The 25581-nt window shown below is 35.8% G+C and overlaps 1 protein-coding gene across 1 annotated transcript; it reads left to right on the forward strand.

Annotated features, from left to right (window-relative positions):
* The first annotated feature begins 306 nt into the window (after positions 1-306).
* Positions 307-15996, forward strand: LOC110115455 (malate dehydrogenase, glyoxysomal). The gene is made up of 9 exons (XM_020848695.2): positions 307-618; positions 1195-1410; positions 8140-8454; positions 8652-8741; positions 8872-8955; positions 15138-15173; positions 15276-15365; positions 15449-15543; positions 15772-15996. Exons 1-9 carry the CDS (start codon positions 544-546, stop codon positions 15842-15844), a joined length of 1074 nt encoding a protein of 357 aa, XP_020704354.1. The 5' UTR covers positions 307-543; the 3' UTR covers positions 15845-15996.
* Positions 15997-25581: the final 9585 nt, after the last annotated feature.

The raw sequence follows: 25581 nt of genomic DNA on the forward strand, positions 1-25581 counted from the left end.
CTAAATTTAATAAAAATATAATAGTAGCTTAGTTTAAAAATAATGACCAGCCTAGTTTTGAACTAAATTTATATAATTGCAGGCAGTATATAAATAAATAAATAAATTATAAAAATGTAACAATAGCCTAGTACCACAGTCTCAATTAAATTAGCTAAATAACAGAATTTTTTTTGCCGCAGTCTCAAATCTCAATAGATTGCCTACTGTTACTGTAGCAGTAAAATTTTATTTATAGATTTTTTTTTTTTTGCCGTAGAGAGTAGAGACTCTGTAATTATAATTTCTCCTTGGATTTTTTTTTTTTTTTTTGCGGATACTGCCGATAGGATTGTCCCCTTCCCGAGCATATCTACGCGCGCTTTCCAATCTCCGTTCCTTGGCCCTTCTCTGATTTTTCAATAAAATCCGTTTTGTTGGCGTCAACAATCTCCACTCTATCTCGCATTAGATTACTTTGATTTGGGACCTCGGTTCCTTCGCTTCTCCCACGCTTTCTCTGGAGAAGGTGGAAGCATAAGCTCCTCTCTGTACCACATCGTAATGATGCAGCAAAACTACGAGGCTTCCCAGCGCATCGCGAGAATCGCGGCCCATCTCAATCCTCCCACATCGCAGGTGCTCTTTACACCCCTCTCTTCTCTCATGGTAAAATTTCCCTCTTTGGTTTGTTCTATGATTATTCATGGGGATTATTAGGGATTTCTTCTGTTATTTTCCTGTTTCGGCCTTTGTATGTTCTTCGGCTGTGATGCCAATGAACTTCTGTCACTCAATTTGAATTCTTGCTGACGATTTAATGTTTGTATTTCTTATTGTTTTATAAGTTGTGCCGTGAAGATTGTTCTTATAAAAATTGATAATCTTGCTGAAATCCAGTGGAGATGTCATGGTTTCATCTATTTCTCCGATTGGGTAAGCGGGGAATTGGGATTTCACTGTTGTTTAGTCTTGAATTATCATTCGATGGATAGATTACTGAAGACTAAGGGGAAATAGATTCCAATAATTGCTTTCTTAACCGAAAGCATTCTTTATTGTTTTTCGGGTGTTTTCGAAGTTGAAGTTTTGAGTCACTTCGGTGTAGTAAGCATTGCTGCTTCTATAAAAAATGACAGACAATTAAATAAATGCTAATTTGCAACTCATGTTTTCTTTTTAATTTTGATTGATTTGTGGTTTGTTTACTTGAAGATGGAGGAAGTCAACTTACTTACAGGCTCAACTTGCCGCTCCAAGGGAGGTTCTTCAGGGTTCAAAGTTGCAGTATTGGGTGCTGCAGGAGGTATTGGTCAGCCACTCGCTATGCTGTTGAAAATGAACCCTCTTGTATCGGTCCTGCATCTTTATGATGTTGTCAACACACCTGGTGTCACTGCTGATATCAGTCATATGAACACTGGTGCTGTGGTATTTTCCTGTACTTTTTTTTTTTTTCTCAGTTTCAATTTAACCAGCATTCATCTATACAATACTAGTTGGGATCAGTAGCTTTGCTGATATTTGACAAATTTATACATCAGTATTATATTTCATTCAAACAATTGAAGTTTTGGGTAATGATCATAGTACTTTTTTCTGGGTAAGTTAAGAGATGCTATTCAATATATCGAAAAGATAAAGGTGTATTACATTTTGATGACAAAAGAGTTATCTAGAAGCATGCATACAATTCTCTCCATCGCTTAGCAAAAACCAGCCAGTAAAAAGCTAAAACAAAAAACACCAGATATGACAATAAACACCAATCTAAAAATGTTAGAATTGAATATTTGGGATGGGTTCATCAAATTACAGCATTTGAATTGTAAATCGGCCCTGTCCAGCCGCTAGGATTTTCTTGCAGCCAACAAAAAGGCACAAAAAAGAAGTTGCAAAATCACATAAAGTGACCAAAGAAAGCATAACACATAAGAGGAGAGGAAATTAAAAACACCTTTAGAAATATAAAGGCTTTCTCCAGAAGATATAAGAATGTTTCCAACAATAGAGAACAAAATATATCCAAATTGCAAAATACCAGAGAAACATGAAATCAGAAAAACTACGAGTAACACCCAAGAAATATAGTAGTGGCTTAGAATAACAATCATGCTAAAAAACCAACAAACATAACCCAAGATCAAGAGGAAAGCAAAAAAGCAGAGAAAATTACATCATCCGAGTTTAATTTAGATTGTAGGTCTCTTTGATTGCTTGAGTCCACTTTTCTACATTTTTTCAATTGCAAAGTTTGGCCCTAGATTGAAAATAATTTTGGGGAGAAGCATTTCTGGTGTGGAGTGGGGTAGATTATGTAGCTTTCTATTAGATTGCAGTGCTCTTTGATATCTTGAGGCAACATTTCCACATTTTTTCAATTGCAAAGTTTGACCCTAGATTGAAAAATGATTCTGGGGAGAAGCATTTGTTGTGTGGAGTGGGGCAGATTATGTAGCTTTCTATTACATTATTTTCAAATATGAGCAACTAACAGCCCACAAAAGAAGAAAGACATGCTTGTATTAGGAATGTTGCAGGGTATTATAACAAAATCTTGAATTTGAAAATTAATAGTTCATGGTGAAAAACTTTCCTCTTGGTAGGTTGCATTTAACTGTCCAATTTGAGTAGTGACACTAAAAAAAAAAAAGATGAAAATTTGTTTCATCTCTCAAACTACATTAGAAAACATCCATATTCTAGGTGTTGTCCCATTTGAGCCAATTTTTAGTCGTTTTGAACCCATTAATGAAAGCATTTCATGTTAAAATAAAATATCTTAGAGAGTGCTTTTTATGCCAAACTTGAGTGGTCCATTTAAGGATTAGAAAATCATAGAATTTGACTTTTTTCCTAGCAGCAAAGTTTAAAAAAATTATGGGTCCCAATCATTCAAGCATAGATTGACTTTCACTGCCGGGGAGTCAAAAAATAGAGAAAGACAATCACACCTTTTTTCCTTAACATTTATTCAAATCCTCATTAATTTGTATGTGTTACAGCCCCTTCTAGAAGGGGCAAGGGGAAGAGGCTTTATTAGGTACCAAAATTGAACCATAGTTCTCTTGCAACCATTTGGAAAGTATGGAAAAGTAACCAAGAAAATGCAAAACAAACTTCATTTTAGCACATGATTAAAGCAACTAGAAATGAGCCACCTTTTTCTTTGGCCTAGCACATTTATCCTAACACAGAATATGATTTCCTTGTTATAATAAAAGAAATATGAAAATGTGCCTAGAAATCTTCTTGATAACAACTTTAGGAAAAGTTGAATTAAACTAATATAGATAAATATTGATAGTGGAATCAATGAGTTTTAGTCTCCCCTAAAAATTCAACTTATGCTTCCAATAATCAAATTACATTTCTAGTCCAATAAAGGGTGACAAAGTAGATATTAGGAGTGAGCCCACTTTTATATCAATAATATCCCACAAGCTGCTTGGGTTAGCTACAAATTTAACAAAATATATCTTAGATTTATTGAGCTTGACTTTAGATCCACAAGATTACTGATCAAAGATAAACTAGAACTAAGGGCATTTAAGCTGCTTGCGTTGGTATATCCTAATAATAGAATATCATCATCATCATAGATTAAGTGACTAAGAAGCATCAAACCTAAGAAGTAGGCTCAAACTTTCTAAAAGAGCATTTTTCATCCATATAACAAAAAAGGCAGTCCATAACAAAGGTAAAGAGAGGTGAGATTATTGGAGGCTACCTTGCGTTATACATCTTTAGAATAGTGGAAATAGCTCAACATTCCACCATTAAGAATAATAGAGAAAGGTATCTTAGAGATCCAAACCTTAATCCATCTAAGAAACTGTAAAGAATACCTTTACTGAATCAATCTTTATAATCAACGGCCTTGTGTATGTACACTTTCACATGAAAGCTTCTTAGTGGAGAAATTTTTGAAACCAAGCATATCAGTAATAAGGATAATGTTTTTAATGATATCTCTATCTTTAATAAAAGTCTCCCGAGCAATGAATGATTTGGGGAATAACATATCTAAGTCAATCAACAAGAAGCTTAATAATAATTTTATGTAAGGTCTCATATAATGAAATAAGCTTAAAGTCAGATTGAGAATTAGAATAATTTTTTTTTGGAACTAAAGTAATAATAATGTGTTTTTTGTATTTCTTAAAGTTTGGAAGGGACGAAGAGGCAAAGAAGAACTGCACAACCTGAATGAAGTATCTCTTAAAAATATTCTTAGTTGCTATAAAGAATTTAAAATTAAGGTCATTAGAACCCGAAGTTTTATTCACTTTAATAACGAAAGAAACTTCTTTAATTTTTAAATTAAAAGAAGGGGCCGGTGAGAATGTTTTGCTCCTATAAAAGGGAGAGTGGAACATGCACGATAGTGGGAAACAATCCACTAGGGCGATCAAAGTGATTTGTTGTTATAGATGAAATTAAAGTGATTTATGACCTCATTAGCATTAACTTGAGGATTGGAAAGAGTATCTCCATGTATCTTTATTTTTTGATCAAATTAAGATTTATCCTGGCTTTAATACTCTGGTCATCCTCACTCTTAGTTAACCAATTGAATTTGGCACTTTGAGCTGCCCAATTGAGTTCCTATTTTTAGGTCATTCAAAAGATCCTATTGAATATTTTAGCATAATTAAGGAGAGAAGATTTAAGTGGATTACTATAAAGAAGGGAAAATTTATTTCAACTTGTCCCTAATCAAGTTGGAAGCCCAATTGGAGGCATTATTCTAGTTGGCTTGTTTGAGAGCAATTTTCATTTTTTTAAGCTCCACAAATTAATGATAAGCTTATCTTTAATAAAATATTCACTGCATTATTAACAATAACCAAAAAGTTCTCATTAAGTTTCCAAAATTTTTTGAAGAGAAATTTATACTTTTGTGGATGAACGTGGTCAGAGTGAATGATAATGAGGAATGAATAGATGAAAGGGTGGAGTGGGTTATGTAGAAAGAATATTGAAAGATATCCAATCGAATAAGCATTGACAAGAGCTCTGTACAACTTTCATCAATTAGGATTATTAGTTTGATAGTTAAACTAGGTTTAAGACTAACCAAGACTTGGTGGATCCATAAGACCCCCACTTTCAATATAATGATTGAAGTTCATTAGCTTAGAGGGAAAAAGAGACTCCCCCTCATTTCTCATCGAAATATTTAATATAGTTAAAAATCACCAAACATAATCCAAGGAATTGTAGATGAAGGAGAGGCTTCAAACAAGTGATTCCGCATGTACTTTCTAACCGTGGCATTATTGGTTGCACAATTATATATGTATATATATAAAAGAGGAATTCCTTGGAGTTGGAGAAGAGTGAAAAAATCAAGGAATCAAGTTTGAATGAAGACAAATAGGATTAAAGGTTAGCTTGGACCTATTCCATTTTAACCAAATCCTGCCCTTTTCAAAATTAAAAACGTGACAGTGGTTTTCATTGATAAAAAATTTGTATCATTTCATGAAAAGAGGATCAAGCCATTTGTCTCTAGACGTTTTGGTTTCTAAAATGCTCAATTGGAGGGATTTTGCTAATATTTAATGTGTTGAGGGGTGGGGGGTAGAGTTATTGAGTGAATGATTTGGTGGTGGTAATAGAACATGATGATTAAAGATATTATTAGGAGGATGTGGGAAGAGAGGAGTTAGAGATAGGATCAAATGTAGTCTGTGACAGAGTTGAGATAGATGTTGGAATGGAGATAGATGATGAAATACCCTGTCGTTTCCTACAATTTCTACTTCTACTATGTCTTATTGCTTTATGTTCATTTTTTAGTTTTGTCAAACTTAGAAGGTTGATGAGGTTAAGAGTCATTATCATGAACAAAAGTTGAGCATGTATAAAAAATAGGAGTCCGCAAGTCATAAAGAATCTCCCAAAGTAAATCATTCCATTGAGACTTAGGTCAACTTGATCTAGCAATGGTGTGATGCGGTTAACAAAATCATTGACATTGCAAATGCTAGCCTCCACTTAGCAACATTAAGCTTATCAAAAAAGAAGAAGAAGAAAAAGAAGAAGAGATTAGGATTGAGGAAGTTTGATCCAAAACGAAATATTTACAAAATCATCCCTTACATGCTTGAATTCCCCACTCCTTTTCTTAAAAATAGAAGTTTTGCCATTAAAAAATCATTGTTCATCAGTTTAGTTCATCTCAAATCTTCCACACAAGAAAACTTCAATGCAAAAAACTTTCAGAAAGATTTAAGAGATCTAGAGTATCTTTAAGCTATCATAACCATTTCGCAACGTTAATAAGAGTACCATAGAATGGTTTAGCTGGCAAGCACACGTTACCCATCCTTAGCTCCCTTAGAGAGCTCCTTAGTAGAGAAAAATATCATTTCATTATGATTTTTCACATAAGATGGGTGGACAATAAGCCTTTTCAATTTATTTTGATATTAGATATGGGTGAAGAAGAGGTATGCTAGTTCATCGTAGTCGTATATTTGGGGGGAGAGCTGGCATGAAAGTATGGTTGTGGGGAAAGAAGCATGTCCTAATCCCAATATAGAAGGTATCATACATAGAGGTGAGCAGATGAAAAGAGTAAGGGCATGAGAGCAAGGAGCTCATATTTCCAACACACAAAGAGATGTTAGATAAGGGGAGGGTTTTAGGGAGAACCCAGAAGCCCTCTATGAAGTTGAAGGATGAAATTGAACCCAGGGGATGTTGGGAGTAGAGTGGTATAAAAGGCCCTCTGGCTAAGCCAAAAGCATGAAGATGTTGTTGAAAGCCCCATAAGAGATGATTAGAGTAACAAAAGAGAAGTTGGAGAAAAAGCTTGGGGAGGGGCCACATGAGAGGACACATAGTACTTTATTAGAGCACCCAACATTAGAGGAGTTTGTTTTTATTATTATATTTAAGTGCTTGAATTTTAAAACATAAGGGGTGCAATATTATTAATATGTTGTCTTATCAATTGGTATTCTCAAGTATGGTAAGTGATCTAACCTTCTTATTGAGTTTAAAATATACATGTACTATATAAAACATATTAGCATCACAAAACAAGCTTTTTCCAATTTTGGAATTTTAAAGTTTGGGGTCTACTTTTGTTTTTGTGTTCTTTTATGCTTTAATCAATGGATGTTCTCACTAGACATTTGCAAGAGGTTGTACCTTGGTATATACTTTTTTTTTTATGATACTCTTCTTGTTGATAAGACTAGAGAGTGAGTTGAAGGTAAACTTGAATTATGGAGGTCAACCTTAGAGTCTAAAGGTTTTCGTTTAACTATATCTAAAACTGAATATATGGAGTGTAATTTTAGTAGTAATAGATATAATGAGGGGATTGTGACTTTGGGCGATCAAGTCATTAATAAAAGTACACATTTTAGATATCTTGGGTCTATTGTTAAGAGTGATGGTGAAATAGATGGGGATATTATTAGTAGAAGTCAAGTTGGATGGTTGAAGTAGAGGAATGCATCAGGCTTGTTGTGTTATAGAAAAGTCTCCCTCAAACTTAAGGGAAAGTTCTATAAGATGGTAGTGAGACCTACAATGTTTATGTTGTAGAATGTTGGCCATTAAACGAGAAGCATAATATTAAGTTAAGTGTTGCAAAGATAAGAATGCTCAAGTGGATGAGTGGCGTTGCTCTTAGAGATAGGATACGAAACGAGCATATACGTGAAAAAGTTGGAGTAGCTCCAGTGGAAGATAAGATTAGAGTGAGTCACCTTGGATGGTTTGGTCACATAAAACGGCGGCCTTCAGATGACCCAGTTAGGACAGTAAATGTATTAGATTTGGCTTATATTAAGAAAGGTAGAGATAGACTTAAAAAAACTTGGTTAGAAAATATTAGAAATGACCTTTCTTTGTTAGATTTAAATGAGATTTTGACTCTTAACATGACACAATGGAAAAAAATTACTCATTTAGCCGACCCCAAATGGTGGGATAAAGGCTTGATGTTGTTGTTGTTGACAATCTTATTATAGCCAATTATGGCTGTCTAGTTGAGTGTTTTTTTCATATTGATCTATGTTCTTATTTGTGTATTTAGGGATTTAGAAAGGTCGATATTGTTCCATATTGTTTGATGAACTTTTAATTTGATTGTAAAGTATTCAAATTCATAATAATGTCAGCTTGTGGCTTGGGCAGGTTCGTGGATTCTTGGGCCAACAACAACTGGACAGTGCACTCACTGGAATGGACCTTGTCGTTATTCCTGCTGGTGTCCCAAGAAAGCCTGGAATGACTAGGGATGACTTGTTTAATATCAATGCTGGCATTGTTCGCACACTATGTGAAGGGGTCGCCAAATGTTGTCCACATGCAATTGTGAACTTGATCAGCAATCCTGTGAACTCAACTGTTCCAATTGCAGCGGAGGTATTTAAGAAAGCGGGTACCTTTGATCCCAAGCATTTATTGGGTGTGACGACATTGGATGTAGTAAGAGCTAATACTTTTGTGGTAGGTATCAGTTTTGTACTTTTAAGTTGCAGTCTCTTGAGGCCATTTTTTTAATTTTCATTACATGTTTGATCTTCATGTCCAATAGTTGTTATTTAACTAATTAAAATGAAATTGCATTAATTTTTTTGTGGTTATAGCGGTAACCATGTATGATGATGGATCATTACATCTACTATATTTCATGGATATATCAGGCAGAAGTTTTGGGACTTGACCCAAGGGAAGTCAATGTTCCTGTAGTTGGCGGTCATGCGGGGGTTACTATATTGCCTCTGTTATCACAGGTACCCCTTGTCCTTAGGCCTTTCCGCTATGTGTTCTTTGTTTCTAAAGAGCTATATTTCTAATCTTTTGTATTTGGAGAATTTACTTAATGTTTTGGATGGTTTATGGAGAATGATATCCTCAATGCAGGTGAAACCCCCCTGTTCTTTAACCTCTGAGGAAATTAGCTATCTCACTGATCGTATACAGAATGGTGGAACTGAAGTTGTTGAGGTAAATGAGTGTCTTATGGAAAACTATTAGTTTAAATGCAAACTGTGATATTTTTTCTTTCTAAAGTGTAATCATTGGATCTAATATTTCTAGTCCAAAGTTATTTTTTGAGTTTTGTTGTGTAAAGGTGAATTTTTTACCTCAGTGAGTCTAATAGCTTCTATGTGGGTGCTATACGCATGAAGACTATACTTCATGCTATATGGAACTACTACATTTTTTCTAAACTCTAAATTTTCTACTATGGAATTTCAAATGCTATGCTATTTGAGGCAACAGGTAACACTTCAATAATGATGTTTAAGGCCGACCATCATGCTCAAATTTAGGGCTGTCAATATTTGACACGACACGAAAACCCGACCCGGACCCAACCCGGAAAATCCGGGTTGGGCCCGACCCGTTTGAAAATGTGTCGGGTTCGGGTTCGCAGATTCGACCCGTTTGAAAAATGGGTCGGGTTCGAGTTCGCAGATTCGACCCGTTTGAAAAACAGGTAGAGTTCGGGTTGACCCGGCGGGTCAACCCAAAAACCCGTTTAATTTAAAAATTTTGGATTCCCGCGCGCGCGCCCTCGCTCGCTGCTGACCCCGTGTGCCGCGCCCGCTGCCGAACCCGTGTGCCGCGCTCGCTGCCTAACCCTCGCGCCGTCGCCCACTGCCGGATCGCGGGTCGGGTCGGGTCAACCCGGCAACCCGGCCAGGTCGGGTCCGGGTTGAAATATCCAACCCGTTTGCAAAAATGGGTCGGGTTCGGGTTGACCTGTTTAGATTCGGGTCAACTCGGGTTTGACCCGAACCCGACCCGTCGACCCGAATTACACCCCTACTCAAATTGGAGAAATTTACCTTGTAATGGTTGAAGTGATTCTTAGGTAAACAAGGATGAGAAAATAACCTGATTGAATGAATATCCACATTTTGTGTTTACTGTGCTAAATGTGCATAGATTGTGTAGAAAACATCCATCTATATTGGTTATAGTGATATGCCATGTATCATTTGGATCATGTGTCTTATTTGTTATTAAGATCTACATGGAAGTGGATAGTAGTTCCACATTTGGGGCGAAACAAGGTTTGAGTTTCTAATATACTACTGGTATCAATTACTGACTGACTTGAGATTTTGGATTGATGGGTGTTTATCCGTAAGTATATTAGGTTCAACTCAAGCTTTATATTCCATCCTCCTAACAAGTGGTATCAAAGTTAATGGTTTGATTGGAAACAATTGTTTCATATGGTTAGTTCCTTCGATTGATTTTTGGTTTTTTTTTTCTTGCCATGGTTGAAAAAGGTTCAAGAGCAAGTAATTCCCATCTAGGCTTCATGTGAATGAATGGGCTCTTAGTGCGACAAGAGATGCTATTGATAATCTTTTTTTTGTGAGTGAGTGAGAGAGAGAGGGGGGGGGGGGGATGTGATAACTGATGCTCAGAAGACTCTTATGTGGGCCAAATGGTTAGCATTGGCAGAATTTTGATACAACACTTCATATCATTCTACTTCTCAGATGATCCCATTCAAAGCGTTGTACAGAGGTGATCCACCTTACCTAGTACATTTTGAGCATAATAGCACCCTAGTTTCTTCAGTAGAGTACTTAGAGGAGAGGGACAGGGTGCTGGAAGAAGTGAAGAGGCAACTATTGAGGGCTCAATAGTTTATGAAGAAACAGGCAGATGAGCATAGGAAGAATATCTAATTTGAGGTAAGGGAGATGGTGTTCTTAAAGCTCCAGCCTTATAGGCAGAAGACAGTTGTTAACAAGAGGAATGAGAAGCTTGCCCCAATGTACTTTTGGCCATATGAGGTATTAGAGATGATTGGAGCGGTGGCATATTGGCTAAAATTACTATTGACAGTGACTATACATCCCATGTTTCATGTATCCCAACTTAGGAGGGAAATTGGGGATCATGCAGCGAGTTCTGAGTTACCAGTGACACTGACAAAGGACTTGGAGGTGGTATTAGAACCATTAGAGCTGATGGAGGTTCGTCGGGGAGAAGAGGGAACTAAGGAAGTTCTGATAAAATGGAAGAGTCTACCGGACTACAACGTCACATGGGAGCCCTATGAGATGGTGCAGCATTAGTTCCCCTCCTTTCACCTTAAGGACAAGGTGATTATTTAGGAGGAGAGCATTGTTAGACTGGTCCATGTTGGACCGGTCCAGCCAGCCCTAGGCAAAGGGCTGGCTCAGGTTTACATGAGGACCCTAGGAATTGCCACCCCAGGAAATTGTGGGGCCCACTAAGAAATCCCATTAAGAAGGAGGGGGCGGCTAGGCTTGTAGAGGGATTTGGCATGTGTTGTTTAATTGTATGCTTTAAGTATGAAGGAAAAATTAGAGTTAGGATTATCTTGATTTTGTCTTGGTGTTTGACGTTTTTTGGCTCTATCGGTATCTAGAGATTGGGAGAGATAGATCTCCTCTCGAATTGAGGATCAACTGTATCTTGATATTTTCCTTACGTTATCTCTAATTATTGCAATAAGTTGCTCTTTTTTTAGTTTTTCATCGGAGTTTTATGGATATTTCCCGTTATTTTCCAAAATTGATAGGTTTTCACTTGAGATCCTCAAGTGTTTCCCTATAGCTTCTTATGATTAATTTTGTTGATTTATCAGAGAGGTTTATCTCAGTAGAACATATTCATTTTTCTCTTCAGCCCAAGAGAATTTTAATTATCGAACGCAATGCTAAGCTGTCAATGGATAACATATGAAATTTGCAGACTTACTTTCCCATTGGCCACAGCTAATTCATAAGATACTTGGATCCCTCAGACTCCTTTGCATTCTTACGAGAAAGAATGCCCATGATGAGGACATCAAGATATGGAAAGTTTATCAGAGGCGTGGCCGTCGATCTATGGCCACGATTGCACTGCTTTTCTTTTGATTTTTATATTTATTATTGATGTTTTTGTTTATGAAGTTTTATTATGTTTTTCCACTTTTGCCCTTACGTAAGGGTTTAGACATGTGTAAGTCCTAAGGGCATAGTAGTACTTAGTATTTTCTCATTGTTTGGACTATTTAAAGCCCCCCTCTTTCTTTGAGGGTTAATGATGATAATGAAAGAAAATTCCTGCATATTGTTCTCTTGATGTGAGAGTTTGAGAGCCTTGGAGAAATCCCTAAGAGGGAAATCGGATCACCTACCAAACCTTGGAAGCATTCGGGTTCGTGGCTCTTTTCTTCCTTATCTTTTCCTTCTCTTCTTCCCCTCTTGTCCTAGCCGCCGGTCACCCTAAGCTCTCCACCACCAAGCCGCCGGTCACCCTAAGCTCTCCACCACCAAGCCGCCGCTCCCCTCACCCACCACCCCACACTGCCGGCCACTCCTAGCCCCTTCCCCTTGCCTCCAAATTTCAAATCTCCCATTAATACTTTCCATACTTCACCCAACCTCAATTGGAAAGCTTTGATCCCAATTATTCAAATCAATTTTGAATTTTTAAAATTTCCAAACATAGGAATCTAATTTTAGGAAAGTTTTTAAATTCAGCACTTTTGAATTTTAAATTAGATTGGAATTAATCAAATCCTTCCTAATTTTGAATTCCAAATCAAGCAACCCATGATTTCATCTCCACAATCCCCTCCCCCTCTACCTAGCCGCCACCCCTTGGTTTCCCTAACCCTAAATACAAATTTCTCCACCCATTAGCTCCCCTTCTAGTTCCTTAATAGCCCAAATCGCTGTCCAGATTTCTGGACCAAGAGGTAGCTGCCCGGAGTTCCCTTAAATCAGCAATGCTGCTGTTCAGATTGACTCCCACCTGCTGTTCAACCACCATTCAAGTGCTGTCCAGAGATTCCAGCTATCCACCTTGCTGTCCAACTGCTTGGAGAATACTCCATTCGCTGCCTGAGATTTTCCGGACATAGAAGTGTGTTGTCCAAAGGTTTCTACAGCCACCAACTGTTGTCCAAGCTTGCAGGAAGGTTTAATCTTGGTAAGGTGAACTCTTTCCTTCTCTCATACCTTCCAGTTGATCCCTACTTGTGGTTTTGATTGATCCACGTAAATCTTGTAACGCTTCGCTAAAGCTTAATGTTTAGTAGAATTGTGTGAGGGATCTTTCATAGCACCGCTCTTATTGTTAAATTAGGGATTTCTTGTTGAAATCTATCTTGTATGCAACGTTAAGAGAATAAGAGTAATTGGTTATTTTGTGGCTTTTATTTTTTGCAAGTAACTTGGTCTAAGCTAGTTTTTACCGCTCTTTGTGTTCTAATTCATTGTTTGAATCACCATCAAGATTTAATTAATTTGCTCTTAAGCATTAAGTGATGTGAAACCAAGAATTGTTTTCTTAAAAAATAATAAAATTTGTTCGAGTAATGATAGAGTAGTTTAATGCTTCTCAAATTTGACAAATCAAAACAAGATTTTAGAAGTTAACAATGTTTAGGCAAGTCATTACAACTAAATTTGCAAGATTCTTAATAACAACTTAAGCAAACGTAATGATATGATTAGTCAACTAGAATCCGACGGTTAACAAAGTAATTGTCTCATCTTGAGGCATAAAGACACTCTTCTACTTCTAGGATTGTCGGAGGAAAAAGAACCATATGAGAAACGAGATCACTCCAAGGTAGACGGCGCAGACGATCCGTAGTGATGGCGAGGGAAGCGGCGGCGGTGAAGGTGGGGAAGCGGGGGAATGTCCGTAGATGATCCAGTCGTAGTCTGAAAATTGCCGGTCGATGACGTGCACAAGGGTGGGAAGGATTTGATCCAAGTACTCGTCAATGGTGTTGTCGTGGTCAAACCCACGTGAAAAATGGAGATCGAAGAACGTGGATGTCTCTGTAGATGTCGAATACGAGTCCGCCTTCAAGTTCAAGATCCGCCATGCATCATTGCCGGGAGTTGAAGGAGCATCAAAGAGGAAGAAAGAGGATATGTGGTGGTGGCGAAAGAGGAAAAGGGATTGGGCCGGCGTGAGGGCTTGAAGGGGGCGGTTATGTTGAGAGATCAAGAGAGAAAATTTCAGGAATTCTGAAATTATTTCAGGTTTTGGGTGAGAGGGAAGGGATTAATTGTGAATTTCAAATTGAATCCCATTAAGGAGGGGGGCGGCAATGAGGGGAGGGATTTGGGGCTGATTTTGTGGGGAATTGGATTTAATTAGGGAGAGAGAAGGAGCCCATGAAGGGGGCCGGCCACATGAGTAGGAGAGAGGGGCTTGAGTCTTGGTTAATGGGGACCACAATATTAATTACAGATTTTACAAAAATCTAAAATAATTGAATCAATTTAAATTTCAAATTTGAAATTGAAATTCAATTAAATTGATTGCATAAATTAGGGAGTTAAATTAGGAAACAGTTAATGGCTCATGAAAATTTTGAAATTGAAAGGAGGGGGCGGCCGGTTGCTAGAGGAAGGGGCAAGGGGCGGGTCACGGCGTGGGGTTGGCCGGCCGGCGAGAGGTGGCAGCCAAGTGGCCGGCGGCTTGGGAGGTCTTGTGCTAGGCGGCGGCAAGGGCAAGGGGAGGGAGAAAGGGAATTTTCTAGGGATTCGAGCGGCTACGAATTCACTAACCTCAACTAGCTTCAATCCAGATTTCCACACAAGTAACTTGGGCGAATACTAGAACTCACAAAGAGATCTAGTTTCTCCGACGAACTCACTAAGAGATCTCGGAGGAATGCACTCACAAAAAGAACAAAGAGCAAATTTTTTCATTCATTAAAAACTAATCTCAAATACAATGACAAAGCCTATATATAGGCCATATGAAAATAAAAGTCATAAAGAGGACATTGCTCTTGGGCTACAATAAACACTAACTCCCTCATAGGGGTACAAATGGAAAACAGGAAATATAAATGGCATGAATAAAATAAAACATAAAAAATAAAGACTCTGAATCATGGTCGTCGATCGACGACCCCTCCAATGATACGTGTGCCGGAATCTTCTATGAATGTCCTCGTCATTAAGCGTGCAAAATCCTTATCTAAATTATAATTTCATATTTGTCCTGCATCAGCCTAGGTTCTTAATTGTTTTCATAAGATGCCATAGAGAGAGTCTTATGGTATTTTAACAACTACTCGTTATTCATAGGCAACACTCTAAAATTTTTTGTTGATGCATTAATGAAAACTTTTCATTAGAATGACTTTGTAAAGGAACTTGCTATGGTTAATACAGGCAAAAGCAGGAGCTGGTTCTGCAACACTCTCTATGGTATTCTCCTTTAATTTTCTTTTCAATTAACGGCTCTACTGATTGTAAACTTTGTTTAGCTTAATTGTTATTTGTCTCTTTCTGTTCTGTTTTCATTTGCAGGCATTTGCTGCTGCTAAATTTGCTGATTCATGCTTGCGGGGACTGCGAGGTGATGCCGATGTTGTCGAATGTTCATTTGTTGCTTCCCAGGTGCCTGACATCTTATGTTATGCTCAAAATTAAGTATTTTTTCTTGCTTATTTTCTAATATATGCATCATTCTGCATTTGCAGGTGACAGAATTGCCATTTTTTTCATCAAAAGTTCGATTAGGCCGTAATGGAATTGAAGAAATCTACTCTCTTGGACCACTGAGTGAGTATGAAAGGTCGGTTATCCCAACCCAAAAATATTCATATTTTTCATTCTAAGATTTTGTATTCATCTGCAAATTTTGTTCTTCATAGATTCTAGTGGATTTACACCATATTTCATCCATAGACTGAAGTTAATTATTGAGTGCTTATGCCTGATGACAAGCTTTAGGGGATTTTTCCTTTAAAAAAAAAACTCTTTGCTGCCTGGTGCTTAAGTACTGTGTTTTGTTCTGGTTCAGGGCTGGATTAGAGAAAGCCAAGAAAGAGTTGGTAGAAAGTATACAGAAAGGAATTGCTTTCATTAAAAAGTGAAGGAAAATCATCCCTGCAAAGTAGAGAGCAGCATATCCATGTGGTAATGTGTATTTTATGCCTGGAAAAACAACTCTTAAAATGCTGTAATAATTCTTTAATATGCTCCTATTTAACTGAAAAAAAAAAAAGATGGCGGAGATTCACTGCAATGATCTACCATATACCTATACATGAAAATTGGATTCTTCTTTCAAATATTTATGGTATGTTTGACGCAGCTTTTGACAAATTTTTTTTTGGTTACTGTCAAGAAATTTTTATGATTGAAAAATGTATTAGAAAGCAATAAGAAAATTATTCCTTATGAAATTTTAGAAGTAGATTTATTGTCTTCAATTTAGGGTCACTGGAAAATAACTACAATGTTAGTTCATTTTTATATGGATATATTCATCACTTGAGCTGGGCAAATTATTATGTCCGGTGTCCGGATTCGTCCGGACACCAATCCGATATCGCCACATCACCCAAATACGCCGGAACCCAGTGTATTTGGATGACATGGCGTCACCGGATTGGATGTCCGGACATCCGGTCACTAGACGCAATAATTCGCCCTTGAGATGAGTAATTTATATTAGGCAGTTTGTGAAACGATGGTTTATTAAGATCACAATGGTGCTAAAAAGTCTAGGTTTTGTTCATTGATATTAGTTAGTCGGAATTTAGGATTAGTAAAAAATAACTTTTTGAAGTTGTAGAAAGTAGTTTTTTTGTACAAATTTTTTTTGAAAGCAGCGAAAAAGAATCGACCAAATAGAAATTGTGGCTATGGTCTGACAAGTAAAATAGTAAGAAAATTGTCTCAAACAGAATCTTAAGTTTCGTTTGTGACATCTTTCTTATTGCTTCTTAAACAGTTTTTCAGTACAAAAAATTTTAATTTTTATATTTGAAAGTTGTTTTAATAAGCACTAAGAAAGCTGTCCCAAACGAAACTTTAGTCGATTGTTTTGGCATGTACAATGCCATTATAGATTAGAATCATGTGATTATTTATGGCAATGAGTTTGTCATTTTGAACTTGTTAGTTGTATATTACAACCAAAATTTATGCATAATTTGATTTGTTAAGATTTTGTTTTTCAAGTAATATATTCCCTACAAAAAACTATATAGGTCTTCATAATAATACATATTAATTAGATTCAAATTATTTTAATATTTTTAAATTCTTCACCTTTTACATATCAACACATTCTCTCATTACTAATATATTATAAAAATTATATAATAACATATTATGAATTGCAAACACCAATTCAATTATTTAGATTTGAAATCAAAATAATTCAGATAAATTTATATTCCATGGTGTGACGTCATTACTCCACGATATTTTTTTGTGAATAATATAATCTTAAATAAAATTTATTATTATTTAATTAATTAATATTATTAGAGCTTAATTTTTTGGACACTTAAACTTCATTTGGGATGACTTTTTTACCGTTTTTTAAAACAGTTTTGTATTACAAATATTTAAATTTTTGTTCTAAAAATTTGTTTTAAGAAAAAATAAAAAAGCTGCCCCCAAACGAAACCTTGAAGTCCATTTAAAAATTCATCGTAAATTGAACTTTTCATATACTGAAGAAGTTTGATGATGATGACTCAATGGATTTTGAGATTTGAAGAACTAGGATGTGAAGTATTTTAACTTAGCAGGGATTTGTGATTTGTAAAAACACTCATAGGATGTTCGGTAGTATAATTATGGATTCGTTTTGGATGATTTCTTATTATGAAAAACTCGGTACACCTCGGTATAGGCGGGATTTTGCCTAGGACCGGATGTTCCTCTGCATCCGGTCGAAGGACGTAATAATTGTTCCTCAAACAGAGCCTTAAACATCCATTTGGCCCTTGTGTGATTGAGTGGTGATCAACTCTTTTTGATTTTAAGAGTTTTAGAGGTTTTGATTTCAAGAGGAGTTACATGGATTGTTGATTCAAAATTATGATGCCATATTTTATGATGAATACAAATATTGTTAAATATGTTTAATTTTTTGCCATTTAAATAAGATTTTCTTTGGCTTTTCATCTCCTTGAACTTCTACAAATAGGAGATGAAAGAGGAGCATCAAATATATGCATGTCTTTAAGAGCTGTATAATTAATTATTGAGAAATAGAACAGGTGAGGGAAGGAGACAGAAATGATGCTTCTTTGATGAAAATCCAACTATAGTGTTTTTAGGCTTCGCTTGGGATAGCTTTTTTACTGCTCTTAAAGCAGTTTTCTAGTACGAAAATTAAAATTTTTATACTAGAAAGTTGTTTTAAGAAGCAGTAAGAAAGTCGTCCCAAATGAAACATTAATCTGATTTAAATATTATATATGTGCTTATCATCTTGTACTATTGCGTTCAACTTATGAGATTTGGGATCCCCCTTTTGTATTCCCCTTTTGTGAGTTTTCTTAAACAATATAATTATTATTAATTAAAACAACTCTTGCTGAAGAAGCGATTAGGCCAACTAAAAAAGAAAAAAAGATAGAGATAGAGAGCAAATATAGGCATACTCTATTTTCTATTTAGATACAAAATATAACAAAAGAGATTTGGAGGTAGATCTAGTAAAGTGGGAAAATTATTAGATTCAGACATCAGACCTAAAAATAGGTCCGGATATCTAATTAAAAATTGTCATGTTGACTGCGCTTTAACTGTGCTTTGACTGCGTTTTTTGACCACTCTTTACCTGCACCATACCTGCACTTTATCTACATTTTACCTGCGCTTTTAGCTCGCTTGACTTAAAATTTCGCAGACACGTGTACATTCCACATGTCAATATTTTATTGGATACCGGACGTATCTCTACGTCCAGTGTCCGGACCTAATAATTTTCTAGTAAAGTGAGGGCATTTCACATGAATTTTTTTTCCCATACCAGAATGCTTGTTAATATAATGCGAGTAAAAATCAGAGTCCTCCAACAGAGTGCCCTAATGAGATGAATGTACAAAAATGAGCTAATCCTGGCCTTGTGATAAATTGTATTGAAATTCATATAAAGAAACTTGGGTGCATATAAATTTTAATTTTTCTTGTGTGCTACTAGCCAAAGTAGCAAGAGTAATATTACAAGTGTCATAAATTTGTTGAGGAAGTAAGGGAGGTGAGAAAATTACTTCTAAAGAGAAGTTAGCATCCATAAAATTATCATTGGTGATGCCAAGGGTCTCTTAGATTTGTTCAAGTGGAGAGAGAATAAATTCCAAAGAAAATTTATCAGCAAGATAAACTTCATTGGAAATAGAATGCATTTTAGAACTAGTAATCATTAATAGAGAGGAGAGCCTAGATTTTAGAGCTGTCGTGACTTCTGACCATTACGTTGTGCAAAGCAAACACTAGGCTTTGGCGGCATTGCAGACGTTGCGGGTGGCCTTGTCGGCATTGTAGGCTTGCAGGTCGCGGCCCATATGGCTTGTGGGCATGCGTTGCTGCGTTATAGCCCTTGTCGGCGTTGCATGCAGACATGCTGCTTGTGGCCTTACGGGAGAAGGTAGAAGCCTTGTGGCTTATGGGCATACAAAAATCGTCGAAATCGACAAATCAAGAGAAGCCTTGCGGCGTCGAGTTCGGGTCAGAGCCGGGTCACTTTCAGGTTAGCTGATTGACCCTGACCTGATTAGATTTTTCAAATGAGATGAAATTTAGAACTTGAACCCAACCCATTTGTCAAATGGATTGACCCTAAACCAGAAATCTCAGGTAAGGTTCGAGTCGGATTTTCGGGTCATGTCAAATATTGACACCCCTACACAATCCACACATAATCATGGATCTATTAAATGTGGGGTTTCTCTTATGTATGAAATTGGACATATATATTTGAATTTAGGGAAGAGAGTTTTCTTCTACCCATTTTATTTGTCTTACATGGCTTTTTAGTTGTAGAATGAATCATCTCTTCTTTCATGTATATAATATGTTATTTATTTAATTGAATCACCTAAGTCTTAGTTTATTTTTATAATGGTTTCCTTTTATATATATCTTATTCCAAGAAAAAATTTGGAATAAAAAAAATGCTGGGTATGTGTGCATGAAAATTCACTCACATAGTCACAATGCATTAACAATATATAATGCACTTGAAATAATGTGCCCTTTGATTTATTATTCTGTGCGGAGTGCGGATTGTGTTCGGAGACCAATAAAAATGCACCACGCCACCTCATTGCTGGGTACCCAGCTCGGTACCCGCACTCGGTACCGCTGGGTACTCAGTGCTTAACTAGATGGTTCTCCCATCCGGTGTCCGTATAGAATAAAAGCCCCTTTCTTTATGGATGGTTTCCCATGTAATGATAAATCTCTTAACAAGTTTTAGTCTATACATACAATGCCAAAATCTTATGTTTAACGATATATATATATATATATATATACATACATTCATATTCAAGTTCTTTTAGAACCTTGAGTAATAAGACTTCTAGTAAGATTTTTTAATACTTTTACTCATATATATAATTTCTTGATTAAGTATTGATACATCAACAAAAATAGTCATAATCGGACATGAATCTTGAGAAATATTTAAATTACAAACTTTCAAAATTAAATTTAGACCATCCTAATTTCCATTTAAGCAAACTTATATTTAACTTAACATCTTAACAAGATGAACTCAATGATACAAAAAGTTGTCCAATCTAAGCCTGAATGAGCCTAAATCAAGTACCTAAAGCATAATTGAAAACTTCAAACATTATTTATGGGACCAAGTGATCTCCAAATTTGTCGTGCTTAGAGTCATTTTGGATCGGAGCAGCTCGACGAGACAAATCTAATGAGTTCAGTATCACTTTATTTTGATACTATTAAAACAATTAAATGATGAAAAAATGATTATGTTCAAAGGAATCAATATGGATCATCTGATGGATTATTCAAGATTCCTTCATATTTACGATGCATCTCACTCTAAAAATCTCTAAAAAAGATCCATACTTTATATATGAGGTAGACCATTTGATAGAAAATGAATAGAGCTTAAAGGCTTCAAATTTTTCGAGGCTCCACTCGAGCACCATCGCTATTGATCTTTCGCTAGCCAACCATGGTTGTCAAACCTCCATCGCATGAAAGCCACCGTAGGACCTCCCACCAACCATCAAAACTTTCACTTCCTTATCGCTACCCTCAAACATTTCACCGCCTAACCACGAACGTTAGACTTTTCATTGTTCGGCCAGCATTGTCAAACCTTTCACAACTATCATGCCAATATCAGACCTTTCACCATCCGACCACCAGCATTGGTTCCACTATAGTAAAGTAAGTAATTTCTGACAGAAAAATCCTCCTTTTTGACAAATAATATAGTCGCTCCCTATGGAGACACACTAGGATATATAAAGCCTCGATCCTCAAACTCCTAAAGTTAAACCTTCAACTTTTGAAGCTCCTTAGGTGACATTTGATACAAAGCCTTTGTGATCAAAGTTGTACCAGAAAAAAATCTGTACAAACTCTACCTCTATGTAAGGCGATAAAGTCATCAACCCCTCAGAGAAGACATATGAAAACCAGAACAATAGCGACACTACTCACATATGCAGAAGAGATTCTCACATCTCTGATAGTTGTTAAAAATACTAGGTTATATTTTCTACAAAGCCTATCCACTTTTAAAGTAAAAAAATTAGACAAGAAAGAATACCTTCTATTCTCTTAAATACAAAGCTCTCACCATTTAATACAAAGTCACTTTCATCTATAATTAGTCAATATGAGCCCCATATCGACTCATCCAATCCATACCTAAAATGACATCAAATACAAAAATAGATAATAAAATCAAACCAGATCTCCAAACTTTATCAAAAAACTCTAAATCTTAAAAATAAATCCTCCTAACTATCATTCCATCTCTTATAGGCAAAATCACTAACAAAGAAACAAATAATAATGCGGAAGGCAAACTGAGATAATCAAAATATTGCTCTAAAAAGAATGAGTGGCACCAGAATAAAATAAAATACAACAAAGAGATGCAGAAATATAGGTCGTATATACCTATCACAACATCTAGAGACTCCTTGGCCTCTTGCTGCATCAGACTGTAAACTCGTGGTTGTACTGGGGTCAAAGAAATAGAATTACCTGCACCCCATAAACTTCCAGAATGTTAACCTCATGATACAGGACCAACATCCCGGCTACTAGAAGCTTCATAATATGGTCACGATGGTACTTTCCTTGGTCTACCAACTATCGATTAATCAAATAAATACCTAACCGTTATTAGGAATTGGCAAATCCCTAATTCATTTTACAATTTTATAGGTTACTCCACCACTCCTATCATAGCTCCAAAAAGAAATTTCTATCGATAGTCCCCTCCTAAACTTAGCAGGTCCAAACCTATTATTCTTCCCATAATGATTACTATCAATGGTCTCACCACCATAACATTTCCTGCTTGCAGTCTAATGCTACTGTACTACTATCAAATCAGTCTCTATCTTCTTGGCCCTCTCGATCAACTAAGCAAAATCTATAATATCCTATGCCAATAAGGACTGCCTCAAAGCATCTCTAAGACCTTCCAAAAATCAGTAACACATCTCCTCTCAAGTGTTAATCAACTATGAAACATATCTAGAGAGATCAGTCAACTATGTCTCATACTTCATCACTAACATGCCTCCCTAAATCAATTTCAGGAAAGAACTTGGTAATTGTCTCCTAACAAATGGAGGCACAAACCAAGTCTCAAATGTCTCTATAAACTCCTTCCAAGAAATCAAAGTATTTGCACGACCCTGAAGTTTCTCCTTATACAAGCCAAGCCACCAATGTTGTGCCTCACCATCCAATAAAAATACATCCAATATAACTCTCCTCTTAGAAGGATAATGCATCATATTCAGAGTCTTCTCTATCCTCATGAGTCAAACATCAGCTACTCTAAGCTTAATAACACATGATAGTCTATGAGATTTTAAACTCAAAAAATTATATAAACATATGTTCATATCATTAGATTGGGTACCAAAATTTTGAGTATGAGCTTTACCTATCAATTGTACTATCAAACCAATAATCAAGGAAATCACCTCAAAATTGATCACATGAGCATACCCTGAACCTGAGCTGCCCGATTAGAGCTCTGACCATTGGTCTTATATGGATTTGGCTTAGGTGGATCAACCATATCATAACACTGAACACAGTTGAATGTAACAAATGCATTTAAGAATAAATAAAATGACGCCCAAAACTACCCAGAAGCATCTCACTCTTATACAAATTAAATCTTATAGCTCTATTACGATTTACTTATCCAACCTTACTCTAATGCCAAAAAGCTTGCCACAACCTGACCTGATATGACCTGATACCACACAGGTCATACCGTGTCTGATTATGAAAAAAACTAACTCCAAGATCTAGTAAGAAAAGTATTGAAATAAACTTCCAATTTATATACTTTACATAGTCACTATTAAATACAATATAAAGCCAAAAACCATTGAATCTCAAAATATTTTTTTATATATCATCTAAAATATATACAATCTAAAATCTATCTACAACAGTGTTTGACAACATAAAGAATAATAAATTAAAAGTCAAGCCTGCAAAAATTAAAACTAACAAAAACATACCTATAGCACATATCAGATACTGCTATCCAAAACTATTCAGTTCACATCATATCCTCCTCTAATTTGACTGAAAATAGAAATCAAAGAAGGAATAAGCTAGCACACCTCACTAAACTATCACAATCTAAAATAGAAATTAATAACTAAAATCAAAAGAACTAAAAATATAGTGCCGTAAAAATGGCGTATGAAAAATTGAAACTAAAACTAAAGCAAAAGTTGAAACTAAAACCAAATGAATTATAGGCAGATATTTATTTATCCAGGATGGCTCTAAGCCTAAATTTTTATGTATCTTTATAGCTTCTCATTGTAGCTAAGCTTACACGTGGGAAACAAAGTTAAACAATGACCATAGTACTGTAATATAACTTCTAATTATTGCTAAGCTTACACGTGGGTATTGCCAATGCTTCCCTTCAACTAACACCTCATAAATGATGATGAGGGAGCCCACTGCTACCAGCTGTATCACAATCTCCTGAAAGCTACATATCAAAATCATATCCCTTAAACTAATGAAAGGCATCAAAACAGGCTTTAATAATTAATGATGGCCTAATTAGGCCAGCTCGATGCAAATCTCCAACTAACCTCATAATTAGCTTCCTTAATCTTTATTTTAAGCAAGTAGCTTTAGTTTAATCATTCATCTTAATTTTTTTTGTTAACATTCTTAATTATCAAACTTATCCACACCTAAAACTACACTTCATAAAGGAGTTAGTGTCAGTGTGCATGCGCTCTGACAGCCATATAATTAACAATAATGACATTCAAAAGAAGGTAACCAGTGCGTTAAGCACTGCAGCTTATTAATGATTAACAACTTTTATATTTTTCTATATATTTATTTGCCTCACATATTGTCATGCATCCAAATACATTAAATTTGTCACTAAAATTCCAAATGCAACTTTACAGTGCACTCAATAGTTATTTCTTACTGTCTTTAGTTTCTCATACATCATTGTAAGTGCATTGTTATAAGTTTAACTTAATGAATTTTCTTTTTTAATTTCATGTGAATTCATCATAAACTCATGCATGGTAGGCTTCGGATTGAAAACCTTGTGACTAGAGCTGAAACCCTCAAGATGAACTGCACAATTCGGTTTATTTGGCTCTATGGCTATTATACAATTGGTTGCAGAGCTCAGAGGCGGAACCCCGAAGTGCCTAGGGGGCAATTGCCTCTCTAAAAAAATTTAAAATTTGTTTATTACATGAATTTTTTAATAATTTGTTCCGCTCCATCTTTTTTTAAATCCCCCTCCCCTTAAAAATACCATGGTTTTTAGTAAATTTTCCCCAACATAATTAAGCATATCGTGTAAAGGTATTATTGTTAAGGAACGATGAACCAAATACAAAAAGAAATAGTAAAGAGAAACCAAAAATATTCTCACAATCAAAATTTGTCTGGTCTTTAGGAAATCCTCTGCAGGGGCAGCGCCCCTTGACCCCGCGACCTGACCCCCAACATATCTGCCCATACAACGATCAAGGACCGATGTGAACAAATAGGAGTCGAGCCAAATTCAAGGCAGCTTCAACATACATTTTGTAGAAATTGAATGATTAATTAATTACATCATTTTAATTTTTTTCGCAAACAAATCATCCATACTTCAACCTAATTTTTGTTTAAGAATAATTGTCATTATATAAGATGTTGATCATATTTTTAAAATGCATTATGTATTCAAGTACAAAGAATTATTAATCACTAAAATGATATATATATATATATATATATGAAAAAAATCTCTATATGTTTATTTATAAGTATGCCCCCTGAAAATTAACGCCAGTTCCACCCCTGGCAAATCCTCCTCTTGACCTTGGGGATTAATTCATTTGTTTTCATCCGGCAGCTTGGATTATCATGGTTGAAGGTTTGGATTGGCTGATGTTAAGATCAAAATAGTGGAGCAACAATGCACCGAAAGAAAGCAAAAAAATAATTCTAAGCTCTCACATTGATAGAATTAGAATTGACCAACAACCCAAAAAAGCACTGGAGAAGAAGAAAGTAAAAATAATGGCCATCACTGGAGGGACTATCAAAACTATAGATATAAACATGAAGTAAACAA

The sequence above is a fragment of the Dendrobium catenatum genome, unplaced genomic scaffold (assembly GCF_001605985.2).
Source record: "Dendrobium catenatum unplaced genomic scaffold, ASM160598v2 fragScaff_scaffold_1483, whole genome shotgun sequence".
NCBI lineage: Eukaryota > Viridiplantae > Streptophyta > Magnoliopsida > Asparagales > Orchidaceae > Dendrobium > Dendrobium catenatum.

Coding starts and splice junctions, on each gene's coding strand:
- LOC110115455 (XM_020848695.2), top strand. CDS start 544: ATGATGCAGCAAAACTACGAGGCTTCCCAGCGCATCGCGAGAATCGCG. Junction 15,174..15,275: donor GTTCTGCAACACTCTCTATG/GTATTCTCCTTT, acceptor TTTCATTTGCAG/GCATTTGCTGCTGCTAAATT. Junction 15,366..15,448: donor GTTCATTTGTTGCTTCCCAG/GTGCCTGACATC, acceptor CTGCATTTGCAG/GTGACAGAATTGCCATTTTT.